The following is a 17,834-nucleotide window of genomic DNA, read 5'->3' as shown; positions in this document are numbered from 1 at the left end:
TCCTATGCATGGGTTACCATCTGGTTCAATCAGACACCTTCTAACTGTCTCCTGGGTCTTCTTGGCACATCTCCATCATTCTCTTAGCAATTATTCACACTCTGGAACAATTAGATTTTGTAGACTCAACTCATAGTTTCTCTGCCCTGGTCCTGTAATTATCCCTTTCTCCAAGCAACCATAGTTTCATTTAGTGAATAAGGGCTAATGATATTTCAGAGACAAAGATTTGAATGTTAATTGCCGATGGGAGTCACTTCTCCCAGATACTCTCATTGGACAGAACTAAGGAATGTGTGTTGTATTTGCGCATACGCGTATGTCCACACGTGCTTTCTTTATATGTATGTCATCCTCACCTGCCTTTGTACCTATTCTGTCTTGAAAATGATGAGCTCAGAGTTGATATCCCCAATTCCACTTCAATACAAAAGAGTCCCTTCTAGTTTTCTGCATTTTGTATTTGTATTTTTTTTTTTTTTCTCACTTACAGTAAAATACCTGATTCCTTTTATTCTCAATCTTGACCTGCTGCTGCTGCCACCACCCTACAGGGATACCATCAGTATCCTGCTTGGTCTCCAGTGCTGTTTGCTGGGCTCCCTTGTCACTCCTCTCAGACTCTGACACCCTGTGCTGAGCTGTCACCCATGTGTGGATGTTCCCCTAATGCTGGTCAGGCCCTGTAGTTCCACTCTGGAGTCACGACCCTCTCCCAAACTCTGGAGCACTGATATCTACTTAGTTCTGTTCCACATAAGTGTTGGGGCTGAGTTGTGTAGAAGAAGAAGATGGGGAAGGAAGCAAAACGTTTTTTGGTGGACTGGTCTTAAAATCATGGAGTGAGCATAAAAAGGCCTTTTACATATAACGACTATTAAATCTAGTTTCCCTAAACAAGTTTGAAATGTTGTTAATGTTTTAATTTCATTAAATACCTAATAAATACATTTTGTGAAGAAAATCTGAGGAGCTCCAGCCCACCTCACTCAGTTATTACATTTGACTTTTTTTTTTGTATAACTTTGAGGCCTTAAGCAGTAGACAGATTGTTCCTCTCACAGTGGTCCTGATCACCACTCTCCCCATCATTAGGCAGTAGCACCTGTAGAATTGCTGCAGTGTTCTGAGGGTTCAACAAATACCCAGCTACTGGAACGCCATCATATAATAGTGTGTGATTTTATAACAAGTATATAAATTATTCTGTTGTTTTATGAATTTCAATGTCCCTATCTTTACAATACAATAAAATGGTATATGAGGCTAGATGGATTCCATCAAATGAATTGTTAAAATACCCTAATTCCAGACTGGTGGGGAGAATTTCAAGGGTGTTTGGTGTCAAAAATAAGTTGAGTTTACTCCATAACAAGTAAATGTTTGATTTTGCAGCCGCACTATATCATACTTTAACATTTTAGAAGGAAGACATTACTTAAAATATCATCAATTTTAAGATTATTATTTTTCTTGCCATTGCTTTTATTTTAAAAAATTAAGTTCTGTCATACTTAATTTTTATGCAATTATGTTAATATATATGGTATTAGGAAGTTGAGGAGTTGCTAACTACAAAAAGCAGTTTTGGTTACAAGAACTATGAATATTACATATAGTTTCCTGAACACTAGAGGAAAATATCATGTACTGTTCTGTTGGATAATGATGTGACACTTAAGTAATCCTTTAGACTTTTTTTTTTTTTTTAACCTGGTTGGTAAAGAGAATAATTTAAATTGTTCTTTCTCACAGTACAGTTCAACAATGCAATGAAATGTCAATACTTCAGAAAATGAATAAATGCTAATTGTTGGAAATTATAGTCTAGGCAGCTTCTGAAAATGGAATGCAAAGTAGGCTTCATATAATTTTTATAAATTTAAACAGAAGGATGTTTTCAACTCAGCTAACTAATTTTAATATTTAACATTCCTCAAAGCATTAAGGCATATAAGCATCTGGGCACTGAAGAAAGTAAATTGAAATCCCATCAAAGGGATGGGAAAAAGTATTGGTCACAGATGAAGAAAACCTCTTTAGTTTTATTCCCTTGCAAAGAAAATTACCAAATGACCGTTATCAATTCCTTAATGTTCAACTTTGCTTCAGATTCTTTTAAAGACATCCAGCAGGAAAAAGGCACTCCGTGTTATTTTATCCACATCAAAAATGAAGATTGTATCTGCAGAAAAATAGGATTCTTTCTTTTTTAATCTTTTAAGAAAAGTTGCAGCTAGCAAGCATTACCCAGTACTGAAGTGGGCTGTTGGTATTTGGAGAAAAGACAGAAATTCTTCATCCACAGATGTTCCAGCACAGGGATTGACTTACCTTTGTCAGGCAATTGTATTCAAAGTTGAGGATAACTTGAGAATAGAAAGTTAACACAATTATGATGGAGAATATAGGGAAGGCAGGGTAGGTTCCATGGGGTAAAAGTTAGGATTAGATTATAAGATTGAAAAAAAAAACCCAAAATTCCTTATACCCAAAGAAAGAATAGAAAAGCAGGGATTCAAAGAAAATGGTAGGTATAAGGGACTTGGAAGAGAAGCATGAATTGCTTTCTGACCCATGACATTGGCAGAGTTATTGCTGCTACATTTTTTAAGTCACACCAGATTTCCATTATAATGTGGTTGGTAATGATGTTGTTGGGGGCACTTGATTTTTGGAAGTTGACTGTTTAAAATATGGCAGATTTGGATTTTTGCTCTGTTATTCATAACTGGAAACAGAAACTCTTTAGAAGATTGTGGAATTTCAAAGCTTACAGAGAGGTGGGAAAAGTATGCTGGGTGAAAAACTGAAGCAGAAAAAATTGTGTTTTCCAGTCTAATTGAAAGACTCAGAAGGGCCAAAGACTTTTTCAGAAGGACAAAGCTTTTGAAGGCTCAGAAGATAAAATTGAAATAGTCTAGGCAGCCTCTGATAATGAAATACAAAGCAGACTTTAAATTACCCAATTAATTATGTATTAAAAGTAAATAATTTTGTTTAAAATTATTCTAAATTTGAGGAGTTCCCAAGATTAAGGAGATAAACTAGGCTGCAAATTTAAAATGAAGCAGTGTTCCATGTCTTGGAGATTGTTTGCTAAATTTTATGGAAACAGAACTCATTTGACAACATTGTATAAAATTGAGGACCTTTTTTCCACATTAACTGATACCCAGAAGTGATATTCCAGGTAACCCCCTCTGGTAGGAGGTTCTTCTGCCATTGTTACCATGTACAGAAGGGATTTTATTTTTTAAATCCAACTTCCCCTAAAAACTATTCTCAGAAATCAAGGTAGGACTAGGGGTGTAGAACAGTGATAGAACCTTTGCTGGGTTCACTCTCTAGCACCACAAAAAAGAAAAAAAAAAATTTGGAAGAATGACGAGTCTTCCTATCACAGAGGCCTGGCTAAAAAACAGATCAGAGAGAAACAGAAAATATAAGGAAGAACTCCTCAAAAATAGTTTCATTCTTGGAAAAATAGATAATGAGCATTTTGCAGTTTTTTGGAGGAAGATTATCCCTGTGGGAATGTAATTGATAAAGACCAGGTATTTAATAACTTCAAGTTAAAAGTATTTTCAAACCAAAAAGAATGAAAAATCTCTTTAAGTCATGTTAGAATTTTTTTTTTTTTAATGATTACTCCAATGAATATAAACCTGGGCTAGAGACAAAGATACTTCCAGAAGTAAATCATTAAATAAGCATGAAAATCAGGACAAGGGATGATCTCTGTAATCATGTCAACTTCACACGTGGAAAAGCCATAGGATCCGTAGTAAATGGTCATAGTTGCTGACGAAGATGTTAGTGGTTCCTCTAAAGCAGAATTGTTAACCTTTCTTCAGCTTTAGAAGGATGCATTCCATGAGGATGGTAGGGTCCAGGTTCTGGGAGAGCCTGACAGGTATTGTCGTGCAGAGCGATGGGAGCAATGAAGAATGGTTAGGGGACTGATGAGGAGAAGGGGAGAAAGAGGAAGTCTGATTTAAAAGCTCTCCTTGAAATGCTGCACGTGAAGATGAGACATAGGGGTCTCACAGGCTTCTTGGAAGGGTCAGGAGGCTCTCTACACAGTGACTGAAGGGTTAGTTTCCACAAACATACTGTACAAACATGTACAGACCTGGCTATGGGTCAGTGCTTTTCACAGGCTTCATCTCCCTACTGAGAGAGAAACAAAATCTTATTAGAGTCAGTGACCAAGGAGAATCTTTTTACCTTATGGTGTATTAAAAATATGATTGATTAAGCTTGGTGTGGTGGTACATGACTGTAATCCCAGCAGCTCCGGAGGCTGAGGCGGCAGTATCACAAGTTCAAGACCAGCCTCAGCAACTTAGCCAGGCCCCAAGCAACCTAGTGAGACCCTGGCTCAAAATTAAAAAAAAAAAAAAAAAATAAAAAGGGCTGAGGATGTGGCTCAGTGGTAAAGTGCCCCTGGGTTAAATCTCCAATATCTTCCCCACAGGAAAATAGATATATAATTAATTTGTTTGCCATTTATTCACTTATTCATTTATTTGCCCAACAAATACTGACCGAATTCCCACCATGTCCTTTCCTTTAAGAGCTGGGAATACTAAATACAACGTGGCCGGTGGATCTCCTACTGCCATAAAGCCAAACGAGAAACTAAATTAGTAATTGTAATGAGCTGTTTTAAGAGTAATACTTGTGAATCTACATCGTGTAACCATAGAAACAAAAAGTCGTACCCATTTGTGTACAATAAATCAAAATGCAGTCTGTAAAAATAAAAAAGGAAAAAGAAAAAAAGGGATAAAGATAAAAAATAGCAAATTGAGTGAATAAAATTATTTTTCCTAAAACAAGCAATCAAAAAAAGAATAACGCTAGAAAAGTACAGAGTGTGCTGAGTGGAAAAGATACAAATAGCAGATGATCTCAATGTGCTCTAGGGGATCAACACATGGCTCCATGAGGATGTCCAATTTAACATGAGTAGGAAATACCCAGAGAGGACCTGGGAGGCATTACTCTGGACAGAGAGAATGACAAGCAAGGAATGAAGAAGGATGAAAGAAAGGGTAGCATGTTTAGGAAGATAAAAGAAATGTTCTGAACCTCATTTCTTTGTGGTTAGAATAGAAGCTGGAACATAGGTAGGGAGGCCCTGGATCACATGAGCTGCTTTCAAGAGTTGGAATTTCATCAAAGTGGAGCTGGAAACCTTCAGATTGTTTTATACAGGGGAAAGTACTTGGTTGATTTGTGTCTATGAATGAACATTATATCTGCTGACTGGAGAATACATTTGAAGGGAGAGGGACTTAAGTCAGTAAGTGTGGTTAGGAGACTGCTGGAATTATACAGATGAAACGAAATGGTGATTGATCACAGTTTTGACAGTATAAACCGAAAAGAGGCAAATCTTGAAGACATGAGTTGATTTCATGGAAGATGGAGTAAGAGGAAGAGCAAGAGGTTATATTGAAGTTCAACTTGGGAAACTTGGTGCTTAATGGTATTGTGTTAAGTTATTGAGTTTAATAAAACAGGTTTGAGAAGTTTGGTTATTTCATTTGAGGATGTTCTGAGTTTGGGGTGCCTGGAAGTCATCTGAATTGAGATGTTTAATCAGCAACGAGTTAGATTCTGAATTTAGTAGAGACTAGATCAAGAAGTATGGATTTGTGAGTTATCAGCAAATAGTTGGTAATTGACACAGCTGGAAGGATGTGATCATCCAGGGAAATTAAGAAAAATCAAACTCTGAGGAACAAAAGTAGTTGAGGGGACAGTAAAAGAAAATGATTGTATAAAGTTGATGGACAAGAATTGACCTAAACAGTAAGACACCCACCACAAGAGTGTGCTGAATTGGAAACCAAGGACAAAGACTGATGTGAAAGAGCAGAGCACTCAGCAATGCCATTTGCAACTGTGAAGATCAGGCAAGCTGTCCACTAAGTTTAGTGACAGGATGACAGCAGTGCCCTTAGGCTAGGGGACAAGTGCCTATTTGTAGCTGTTTCCTTGCTTTTCTTTTGTAAACCAGATCACCAGTGAGAAAGTTACACAGAATCCAGGATGAAACCTCTTTCTTCAGTCAAGTGCGTGTGCTGCAGCGAGTCATTGGGATCCATTAGGAGCTGTTCTTACCCACTTTTTGGTCCCCAGTTTTGTTACTAATGAGGGAGATTTCTTGATCATAAGAAGATGCAATACTATTTGATTAAGTGACTGAAGAATTTTTATAAAAATCCAAGGAAGCAGGGCCTGGTGGGCATGCCTGTAACCCCAGTGTCTTAGGAAGCTGAGAAGGGAGGATGGCAAATTCAAAGCCAGCCTCAGCAACTTAGAGAGGCTCAAAACAACTTACAGAGACTGTGTCTCAAAATAAAAAATAAAAATGGACTAGGGAGGTGACTCAGTGGTTAAGTGCTGCTGGGTTAAAAAAAAAATCCAGCAAAACAATATTTTAACATATAAGGATTAATTTTACTTATCCAGAACACCACAAGCATTAACAATTCGATCAAGAAAAAAATCTACTTATGCAAATGTGATATACTCAGGAACTTATTTTTGAATTTCTTTAAAAACAAAAAAGCACCATTAGTGCTTGAATATACAATTTTATCACCATTAAAAATGAGTCTGTACTTCAGGATACTGTTATTCAATGACTAATGAATACATCATTATAGACAATTGTAAAATGTTGAATTTTTTAAGGAAATGGGAATAAATAATTTTTCTTTCTTATGCTTGCCTTAATTTGGTTTTTAAGGAATTTATTTTCCTCATTATTTTCAAACTCAGAGTTTGAGCAGTTATGTTCCCTAAGCCCAGTATCTTGAAGAATAGTGGAAACATAAAACAAACAAAAAAAGAGGAAGCGCATACTACTATGGGTATGAGTATTATGGGTATCAGTATCCCAAGAGTACATTTTTATGAATCAATTCACTCTTCTTAGCATCTTTAAGAAATTAAGGCAGTGTATCTTCACCCTAATGTAACCTGCTATAGGGTGGATTTCCATATACTATGAATTTGCTTTGCACCCCTCCAAAAGATATTTAGTCTTTGGGAATAATAAATAATTGAAGGTGCCAGTGGCATTAGCCTTATTGTAATTAGTAATGATGAAGTCCTTTTTATCTTAAGAACACACACACACACACACACACACACACACACACACACACATCACTTGTTTCTCTTGTGAAGTACTTTATTATCCTTATTCCATATTAATAAAACTGGAACTCAAAAGAGGCTAAATTGGATGTCTGTGGGCACACGGAATGTAGTTATAGAGCAGGAACAGCCTCCACTTACTCTGCCCCATTTCTCACTATTTTCACGGCAGCTTTTGTGATTTCCAGAGGTTACTTTTCCACCCTTGGGAATTTTGTAAGACTTAGAAAAAAAAAGTTCCCCAAAGTGGAAAAAAATACCTGCCTCTGCCAGGGATGAAGTGCAATTAAAGATAAGAAGTTTATGACTCCAACAAGTCTAAGCTTTTTTCACAGTTAGCCTTTTCCTAATTGGCAGGAGTCACTAACGTGTAGAAGCATATGGCTTCACAGAGAGTTCTGGATATGTCATTAAAGCAACCTGTAAAATCAAGGTGACTGTGAATTTTGCTTCTGGAAAAAAATTAGGATGATGGTTAAGGAAGGTTTTCATTCTTTGTCCAATTTCTCATAACCACATCAGTTTGAATTTGCAATAAAGAGATGATTAAAATATTTAATGTCCTATGCAGATGCCAATAATTTGGTTTGGTTTTGTTTTGGTTTTGGTTTATTTCCATGAAAAAGCAAGAGTTTACACCTGAGTATACAGAAAGGAAATAGTGCGCCTGCCAGGAATCCCAAGTATGAAAATGATACTCAATAAGCTCTCACAGGGAAAAGGACTCTCACCATCAATGCAGGTCGAAGTCATGGGATTGTGTGAAAGTTTGTCTAGTATATGCTTCACATTGCTTTTTTGTATTTATTAACTTATTGGATTGTTACAACAACTCTGTGGGGAGGACCGTATTGTTTCCCCCTGTCACAGAAGACACTGAGGCTAGAGAGACTAAGAAACACAGACACGCAGTGAATATGTGATAGAGCTGGAATTCAAACTTGGAGGTCTAACTCCAGCATGTTATTCTACCTCTTAAATAAAATCAGAAATTTCAGTGTCTGCAAAATTGGAAAATATTCCTGTCTTTTGACCCAGTGTTTCCAATTATAATAATAATTAGTATGTATAAGTAAAGATATAGGTCAAAAAATATTCACTGAAGTGTCATTTCTAATAATGTGTGTGTGTGTGCATGTGCCTGTGCATGTGAGTGCACATGTGGATGAGCATACACACACACACACACACACACACACACACACACACACACACACACACACAAATATTCACCCAGATGTCCATCAATAGGGGAGTAATTAAATTACACATATTCATTATCCTGGGAAATTTTAGGCAACTGATACAGATTATGAAGTAGAAGAATCAATATTTACACATAAAGAGGACTAAAATTGCCTGAGAAAAAGGCCATTTGATCTTAAACACTGTTTAAGATCATAATTTTGCAAAAATATTAATAATAATAAAATTGGAAGAGGGGAAAAGATTACTATATATTGAGAGAAGAAAAACTATTGGTACCATGTGTGTTATATAACTGCTAATTATTTCCATTGTAGTATGAGACTCCGAGATACATGTATTTTCAGTGATAAGTTTATTTGTTCAATATGCATTTATTTGAAATCTGCTACATAACAGGTATCAGATGTTGATGATAAGCATAGAACTTATATTCTAGTTAGAAAAAATAGAAAATTAGCAAATAAAAAGATTAACATTTGGATTATGATAAGCAGTCTGTGACTTTTATAACAAAAATACCTTTTTTACAATAAAAAAAAGAGGTGACCATTACTAAAGAACAGAAGGGAGATTCTAGGAGGGTTTGCAGCTTTTCTGCTCTTGGAGGATTGGTTATAAGGAAAGAGTCTAATAACAAAATAAAGCCAATGGAATAGATCTAATTCTAGGTCTATCAGTTCAAACAGTGCTCTCAGACTTACTTAGATAGGTGTATTCTGGGAAAGTAATTATTTTTTGTTAGCCATTTATATGTGGAAATAAATTGAATGTCATATGATTCTTATACTTTTCATAGACATTTACTTATAAAAAGTAGATTATTTTGTTTTCTTTATTATATTAGTCTTCCTATTAGGAAAAGTTTATCATAGAAAGCATCATATTAGTGCCTGTTCTTTTTACACTTAGAAAATTATGAATTCTCAAATAGATCAAGTTAATTCCTTTTATTATGAAGTCACTGGTAAAATAGGAGTAAAGGTCAGGTGGAATTTTTTAGCTTTTTCTCAATCATTATTGTTTTCTTATAAACTTCAAATTTTATGCTGCTCAGGATTATTGGCTTATAATACAACCTTGGAGAATTAAGTAACATGTTGGAAAATAACATTTTTTCAAGACCATATTAATTAGTGTTTTTTAGTACAATCTTTATGCTCCAATCTTAACAGTTTAAAATTAAGTTGAAATTGATCTAAAAACAACAATCTCTTAATTTTTATATTAAAAGTATTATTTCAAAATCTTACAGTGTTCAAGTATGTGTTAAACACTAAATACCATATATATATATATATATATATATATATATATATATATATCAATGACTCTGATCTCAAGAACTCTTAGTCAAAACAGAAAGATAGCTAGGTAGAAAACAGAAAAATAGATTGGGTGCAGTGGCACATGCCTATAATACCGGCAAACCTGGAGGCTGAAGCAGAACCCCAGGTTCAAAGTCTGCCTTGGCAACTCAGTTTGACCCTGTCTTGAAATAAAAAAATAAATAGGGCTGAGAATGTAACTCAGTGGTTAGAGAACTCCTGGGTTCAATTCCCAGGACCATAAATAAATACATACCATAAATATAAAATGTAAGTTATAAGAAGGTTATTTATTTGTGCAATGGAATTTGCAGGGAGCCAAATCTAAGTGATTTGAAATTTGTTACCACTGATAGATACCATCTTTGCTTCCCGAACCTGAGTCCCTGAAAAACAAGGTTAAATATTTAATTATTTAAGTACCTAAGTGTAGTTGGACCGAGTACCTGATGGGAACACTAAGTATTCCAGGATAAATTGCTGGAAATTCAACACCTCCTCCCTGCAGGTTCCCTCTAAGTCACCTCAGTGGTTAGGATATGCTGCTTCTTACTAATTATGCTTGCCACAGAGGTCTCATTTTTCCAGCTTTGCTTTTCTCAGAGCCAGACCCAGATAACAAGCAGTTCCTTCTGCTTGCTTCTGGTTAGGATAATACAGCTAGGAAATTTTTTTAAAAAAAACTTTTAAAATAAAAAGCACATCATCAAGCCAGGCACAGCGGCACACACCTGTAATCCCAGCGGCTCCAGAGACTGAGGCAGGAGGACCATGAGTTCAAAGCCAGCTTCAGCAAAAGCAAGACGCTGAACAATTTAGTGAGACCCTGTCTCTAAATAAAATACAAAATAGGGTTGGGGATGTGGCTCAGTGTGGATGAGTACCCCTGAGTTCAATCCCCAGTACCACCCCTCCAAAAAAAAAAAAAAAAAACCACATCATCAAAAACATGTGTGTGTGTGTAATTGTGAATGGATGTAAAAGAGCTGACATGTGCCATTTTTCAAGGATTTTTGAAGTTTTCCTTCTGTTTTTGTGTGTGTACACACATACACATGCACACACCTTTATATCGATGGCTATACAAGTGTGTGTACACATCACATGGTACTATGTTTACATACCTATCCCCTTCGATCATTCAGATAAGTAAAAATTTAGAAATCATCGATTACATTTCTTATACCAAAGGTCAAAACAAAAACCAACAGACATTAAAAAGTAAAATAAAAAATAGCTGCATTTATTTACCTGTCAGATGAAAGAGAGCCAATAACACAGAATCATAGAATTCAGGGGTCTGCTCACCCTGGAAGCAGGAGTGCTAGAGGGAAGTGAAGGGGTGGGTACATATTAGGAAGTTAATCTAGGAGATAGTCACAATGATTAAACTATGGTGGATTAAGAAAGGAATTATAAAGTTTCTCATAGGATTGATATGGTTTCTATGTTAGTATACAAAAGTACAGGCATAATTTTCAAAGACTTCTATGGCTCAGGGCCCTGTAGCAGATACTTTATTGTTTCCCTAGCCAGCCTCCAAATAGAGTTGGCAGCTCTCATTTTTGCTTTCCCTAAAAAAAGAACCAAAATATTGTATTGATTATTTAAGAATTAGAGAATTCTTAAATGACCATGAAGAGGTCACGCACAGCGTTTTGAGCTCTGAAATTTGGGTTTACATCCTGAGCAAACAGCATCACTGTAACCCACCTGATTCACATTCCAGATTCTTTCCTTCTGCTTTGCTGTTTCTGTTATGTCTCACTGACTTTTCTACACTTGAATACTTCATCAAGTTACATACATAGCAAAAGATATATAAATACCCCAAATGGTTTTAAAAACATTTAGACTGCCTATTGACAGCATCCAAAGTTTCTATGACAGAATCCATGTACATAAAACAAGTAGATCTAGTGCCTCTGAAATATAATTTGGTGGATAGTGTTTAAGATCACAATTAATTTTAGAGCCATATTATACTAATTACATTGACTCTCAGATCACCAGATTTACAGAAAGTTACTCAAATTTTCTTTCTAAAGTCCCCAAATAAACACACCTGATATTGACCTCCATGTTGATCTCTCCTTAATCTCTTCCTGGTCTCTGTACTCCAGGTGGGAGAGTTCCGAGCACATGCTGCTGAGTGGACAGCCAACGTCACAGCCGAATTCAAAGAAACCAGGAGGCGGCTCAGTGTGGAGATTTATGACAAGTTCCAGCGTGCCACCTCCATTAAGCGGAAACTCTCTGCAGAACTTGCTGGCAACCACAACCAGGAGCTGACTCCTTGTAGGAGGACCCTGTCGGTAAATCACCTGACCAGCGAGAGGGACGTCTTGCCTCCCTTACTGAAGACTGAAAGTATCTATCTGAACGGTTTGACGCCACACTGTGCTGGCGAAGAGATTGCTGTTATTGAGAACATTAAATAGCCCTCTTTTGGAAGAGCCTTAGGCGTAGCCATAGGTGAGGACTGCTCTGTGCTCTTTATGACTGTTGCTGGTAGCATTTTAAAAATTGTGCATGAGCTCACAAGGGGAAGCAAATAGATACACCCATCACGGTCACGTACCATCAAGAGAATTGGAAATGCTGAGCCAGCACTGTCTTTCTGAGGATGCTTGTAAAATGGTCCACTTTCTTTCATGAGTGGAAGGATAAGCAATGTCTGATGCCTTTATGTGCCCAGACTGTTTTCCTCCCCTTTTTCCTAATGTGCCATAAGGCCTCAGAATGAATTATAATTGTTTTTGGTAATAATGTAGCTTTGAAGGATCAGTCCTTAACTTTTCAGGGTCTACCTAACTGAGCCTAGATACGGACCATTTATGGATGACAACATTTCTTTTTGTAAATGGCAAGAAATTCTTATGCAGCCTTTTACCTAAGAAATTTTCTGTCAGTGCCTTATCTTATGAAGAAACAGAACCTCTCTAGCTAATGTATGGTTTCCCCTTCCCTGCCCCCAGCCCTAGGCTCACCCCTACAGTCTTGTACCCCAGTACTCCCATTTAAATACCATACCTTGCTGGAAACAGTGTGTTAAATGATGCCCGAAGAAGAAAAAAATGCCAAATTAGAAGGACATTAAAGCAACACTCAAGAAACTCTAGCGTTAAAGGCACTGCAGAGAAAGGAGGTGCAAAGACGGCCCCTCTGAGTATTTATTTGACTCAGGTACCAATGGTACATAAATACGGTGTAATAATTACCAGGACGGTAACATCGGCTGCTCCCAACCAGTCCTTTTTTCCCTGGCAGTATTTGGAATATTTGAAATTTATCATTTATTAATAACTATACACTTTTAAAGGCAGAAGAAAGTAAGTATATGTATATATATACATGTATATGTGTATGTATATATATATATATATGTATGTATTTATATGATCTGACCGAAGAAAACTGTTAAAGATAGGTATTACTAGAGGTGATTTTAAACAGTTGGTGCAAATTCATTCTGATGACAAGAAAGTAGCAAAACAATGTGTTATAAATATTTGCTAATAAGCATTTTACTGCCAGCTTCGACTTGCTTTTGATACATGAAAGGCTTATATCATTTTCTTTCCTTGAGGGCTTTTGCCATATGGGGGGAGGTGATACCCAGTGAGAGGAGGGCGCAGTCAGGCCTTCTGTGGGTACCTTTGGAGTTGTGACTGGGGGCGAGAACAGAAGTGGCACCTGGGATCACTGTGATTTTGCACACGGGAAAATGCAGATTGCAGGCAGAATTTGTCTCTGACATTAGCGAAAACGCTGTTATAGCACAATTTAAATCTTGAGAGTTATTTTTTTTTTAAATAGAAAGGCTGATAATCTTTTTGAGTTTAATTTTATATCCTGTAATTCTTTCGATGTTTCCAAGATTCAGAGGAAAATTCAGAAAAATTTACTGCGCTCAGTAAATCGCTACCCTTTCCTTTATTTTCATACTCAGATCTGCTGTACATTGTATATATAATTTTTGAAATGCAGAAAGAAAATGATTTCCCTATATATAACTGAAAAATTGATTTACTTTTCTTTTTGGGGGGTGGACATATCTGAACAAGTGGCATTCAGATTAGACTCTTAAAAAATTAAATCCAGGATCTTAAAAAACAAACTAATAGACACTTATTTTCCAAAATTTACATTTAAACTAAAAATGTAAATATTCTGTCAGCTTGTTAAAGGTACTTTTATAAGCCTAAAAAATTCTAACCAAATTTTAGGAAGTCAGGCTCTTTTAGAAAGAAAGCTACATCCATTTCCTCAACAACTGTTCTGAAAGTTCATATGGTGGAATGCACCATGTATAAACTGTGAATTGTATTGACAAATAAAGTTTGTAATGAAAGACAGCATTTTCTGAGTCTCCTGCTTGCTGCTAAGAATTTAGATCTGATTCTGGCTAAATCAAACTGCAGGATATCACCTTTCATGTCTATTTTTTTTTTTTTGTAGCATCTTCATTCACAATATTCAAGAAATATTTTTAATGCGGTAATGCTACCTTTGTTAAATCATACAAAGGATTCTTTTTTGGAGGCTATTTATCTAAATAAATATGCTGAGATTCATTTTTGAAATATGATATTTAAAATTGCATATGTATTCAAGATTTTATCCATTACATTATGATATGTCAATATCATATTTTATCATTGATAGACCTTGCTTCTAAAGTAATTGAATGCTGAATACAAGCAACTGACTATTTTTTGTTAGAAAAAGGAAAACCAAGCATCCTGATAGTATTGAAGCTCAAAGAAAGCAGTCAACAATCAAACTTTTAGACCACATACCTCAAATATTGGACTGCTTATCTTGTCAGTATCCTTCATAAATTTACTGGTTTGTTTTTAAACAATTTGATGTTTACTAAATATCTGAAAATCATTCCCAGCATTATCCTTAGAATTGGGGAAAATTTACCAAAGCCTAGTTAACCAATGATCAATTATGTCTCAAACTTTATTTGGTTTTCTATGGGGAGAACATTGGAAAAGATTTTTGACATAGTCTGGAATTATCTAGTGCGTTTATTTTTCTATTGGACCTGTATAAGAGTAATGAATTTTGCCTTGAAGGACATTTGAAAAAAAAAAAAAAAAAAAAGTACTAGAACCAGAAAGAACTGAAAATTCCCTGATCTGTATTCTTAGACATGGTTCATTAGCAGTACCCTCATCCTCCCTTCAACAACTAAATGTAGAAGTAATTCCTTTGGAAATCTTTCAGTTTTTTGTGGAGATCTATGTACTTTACTCCATGGTTTATGCCACATGTCTTCCCCTGCAAAAAAATATATAATTCTTAAAATGCAGGAAAAAGTGAAATTTCTGAAACCAAAGGGGAATTGAGTAACATGCTTTTTGGCTGTTAAAGAAAAGAAGGGAACAGTTAGAGGACTTTCTTTCCCAAATTCCAGGGAACACGTGACATATAAGACAGACCAAATCCTACCTTACCCTGTGTCAAAAAATCATTAGAATATTTTTATTCTTAAGGCTGGAAGTTCAAAAAGACTAAGGGAAAATGGGATACCAAAAAATCAAACTTAGAGATTCTGAAGACTTGAGATAGCTATTTTTGCCTAGAACTAAAGGTCTAAATCAACTTTTGCTTTGGTCTTTCTTACTGCTTTATATTTTTGATGTTCTCCTAAAATCATAACTTATTTCTGGTTTGCATTTCTTATTCAAGTGTGAGTATAAATTTGTTTTGTATAAAGATGTCTATTTGAATCTCATCACTATTAAAATTAATATATGATTTTTGCTTTAGCATGAGTTTACTGAAATGTTCTTTTATAGTGAAACATACTGGCTTAGAACGTGCATATGTGTCAGTTTCAAGGTAGCATTCAATAACCTGGTTACTTTTGATAGAAACTTTGGAGGGTAACTTATTATTATCTTAATAAGGAAAGCATCATGAGCTCCACCTTTTTCTTGCATCCACAGCCCCAACTCAAAGGTTGATGTCTCTTCTGTTTCATGACACTTCTCCATGCTTCAACTGCTCTTTCCTGAAAGATGGGATTGGTTCCAAGACCAGGAGTTGTGTCCCTGGTCTTTTGTTTTGACTCAGTGCTGTTTGTTCAATAAAACCCAGTTTATGCTATTTCTAATATTCATAAACCATTTATTATTTCCCTAATATTAGCTTTATAAAACATTTCTACTTTGTTAGGCATTTGTAACTCTTTTTTTCTTTCACTTTGGTATGTCTCTTCAAAGTATTTCTATGCATTCACCCCTAGACTTCATTCTGTATGTTTTGCACACTTGATCTTGCATTTCTCTCTGGCTTCCAGGTCCACCTAACAAACTATCATTGGGTATTTCCACTTCTAAAAGGTACCTTGACACACCCAAGAATCCCATCATCTTTCCTCAAACATTGCCCTCTTCTGGCATCTTCTATCTGCTGAGCAAATAAACCATCCTTGATATCTTTGTCTCTTCCTCCCCTTTGTATCCACTTATCACTAAGCTCTAATGACTTGGAGCCTACATAAGACTTAAATTTATACACAGCCAAAACCATGACCTTACTCTAAGCCATTATCTTTTCACTTCTACTAACTATTTTTGTATGATTCTCTGCTCTTGTCATTGTAATGACTCTATTTAATGTGCAAATTGGACCATACCATTCTCTAGTTTAAATATACTATTCACCTTTCATTATTTTTGGTGTAAATCCATTATCTCTCAAATGGTCCATAGGTCTCTTGATCCACTTTATGCCATCTTCTACAAACTCACCTTATATCATTCTCTACCTCTCTGTACTCCAGGCTATTGGGTTTTTCTCTTCTGTCACAAGTTTATATAGATGTTGTTCTTTTTGCCTGGGACCCTCACTCTCTTTTTACTACTCAAAACCTTTTCCAATTAACACACTCCTTTTCATCCTTTAGAACACAGCTTAAGAATCACTTTCTCTAACAAGATTTACATGATATCAATTCAGGTACTTTTACAACATTCTCTTTAAATTTCTATTGCTTTTAATCAACTTGTGGTTAGATATTCATCATTACTTTTATTTGATATTATTCATGTCACTAGATTGTAAATCATTTGTATTAGTTTACTATTCTATTCCCAGAAACTAGCAAAGTACACTTAACAGGTGATCAAAAGATGAAAGGTAAATGAATGAAGATAAATGGAGGTATTTAACTATTTTAACATTTTGAAGTATCTTTGTACACAGTATTCCAATTTTTTTTCAGCTGCACAAACATTAATGTGTCCTCTTCTGGTAGCTTATTGGTAAATGTAATACAAATAGCAGTTACTTCTATTAACTGACAAGCTGGTGCTAGTTACTAATTATGTGCATATTTTAAAAAATCAAAGTCAACAGTTGCATTAGAGAGCATTGCATTATTTGGCATTATACATGCTTACTTTTTGTCAACAAGGGTTTTGTTGTTTTCATTTCACAAATTTTCACAGTAGATACTATCAAATCTTTCAGTTACAATTCAATTCTAGTTTCGCTTAGAAATTAACTTCAAAACATTAGTAAATGGGTGTGTTTTATTAGTAGAAAGCTAAATGAACATTTATTAGCCTTGTCATATAAAATTCAGCTTTTTCATGCTTAAACAACTTTAGAAGCAGTCTGGGAAGGAATCCATTATTTGGCTCATTTGAGCTGTAACCAGTAGGGAATATTAGTCACTTACATGCTGTAATTTTTAAATTAACACAGAATAAATATTGGTTTTCGTTCAGTTGATGCTCAACTTTTGTAGGTGCTAGCTAGCCCTTTTTGAACTACACAATTAATAGTGAGTAATAAGTAACTTATTTAACCATAGACCACTTTGATATAAAACACTTTAAAATATTGTTAACATTAGAGTATATGTTTCTGGAATTTTATTAACAATTTTTAAAACAAACTTCACTAAGTGACATTGTCTGAGCCAGACAATTTTGTCATTGACCAAGTGTTTCAAAGTTGGGAAGATACAGCATTGAGATACTATCCAGACATCTAATTAACCCATCTGGTTTCTTAGTTGGGTGCAGCAATTTAGACTTTACATATGCACTGAGAAATCTTGTTTAAATATTGTCAAAATCTAGATACATGCAAGCA

General features: G+C 35.4%; 1 protein-coding gene across 4 annotated transcripts in view; it reads left to right on the top strand.

Annotated features, from left to right (window-relative positions):
- The window catches only part of KCNK2 (potassium two pore domain channel subfamily K member 2), a 189,273-nt gene extending 173,904 nt beyond the window's left edge, over window positions 1-15,369 (top strand). For all 4 annotated transcript variants that reach the window (XM_079107322.1, XM_079107324.1, XM_079107323.1 and 1 more), the window contains one exon: window positions 11,837-15,369. In XM_079107322.1, coding sequence (XP_078963448.1) covers window positions 11,837-12,154 — 318 coding nt within the window. In that variant the 3' untranslated portion in view covers window positions 12,155-15,369. The remainder of the gene's footprint in view (window positions 1-11,836) is intronic.
- Window positions 15,370-17,834: the final 2,465 nt, after the last annotated feature.

Source organism: Sciurus vulgaris, assembly GCF_902686455.1.
Source record: "Sciurus vulgaris genome assembly, chromosome: 12".
NCBI classification, from domain to species: Eukaryota; Metazoa; Chordata; class Mammalia; order Rodentia; family Sciuridae; genus Sciurus; species Sciurus vulgaris.
The sequence above is the reverse complement of the archived record's forward strand: the minus strand, read 5'-3'. Positions and strand labels throughout refer to the sequence as shown.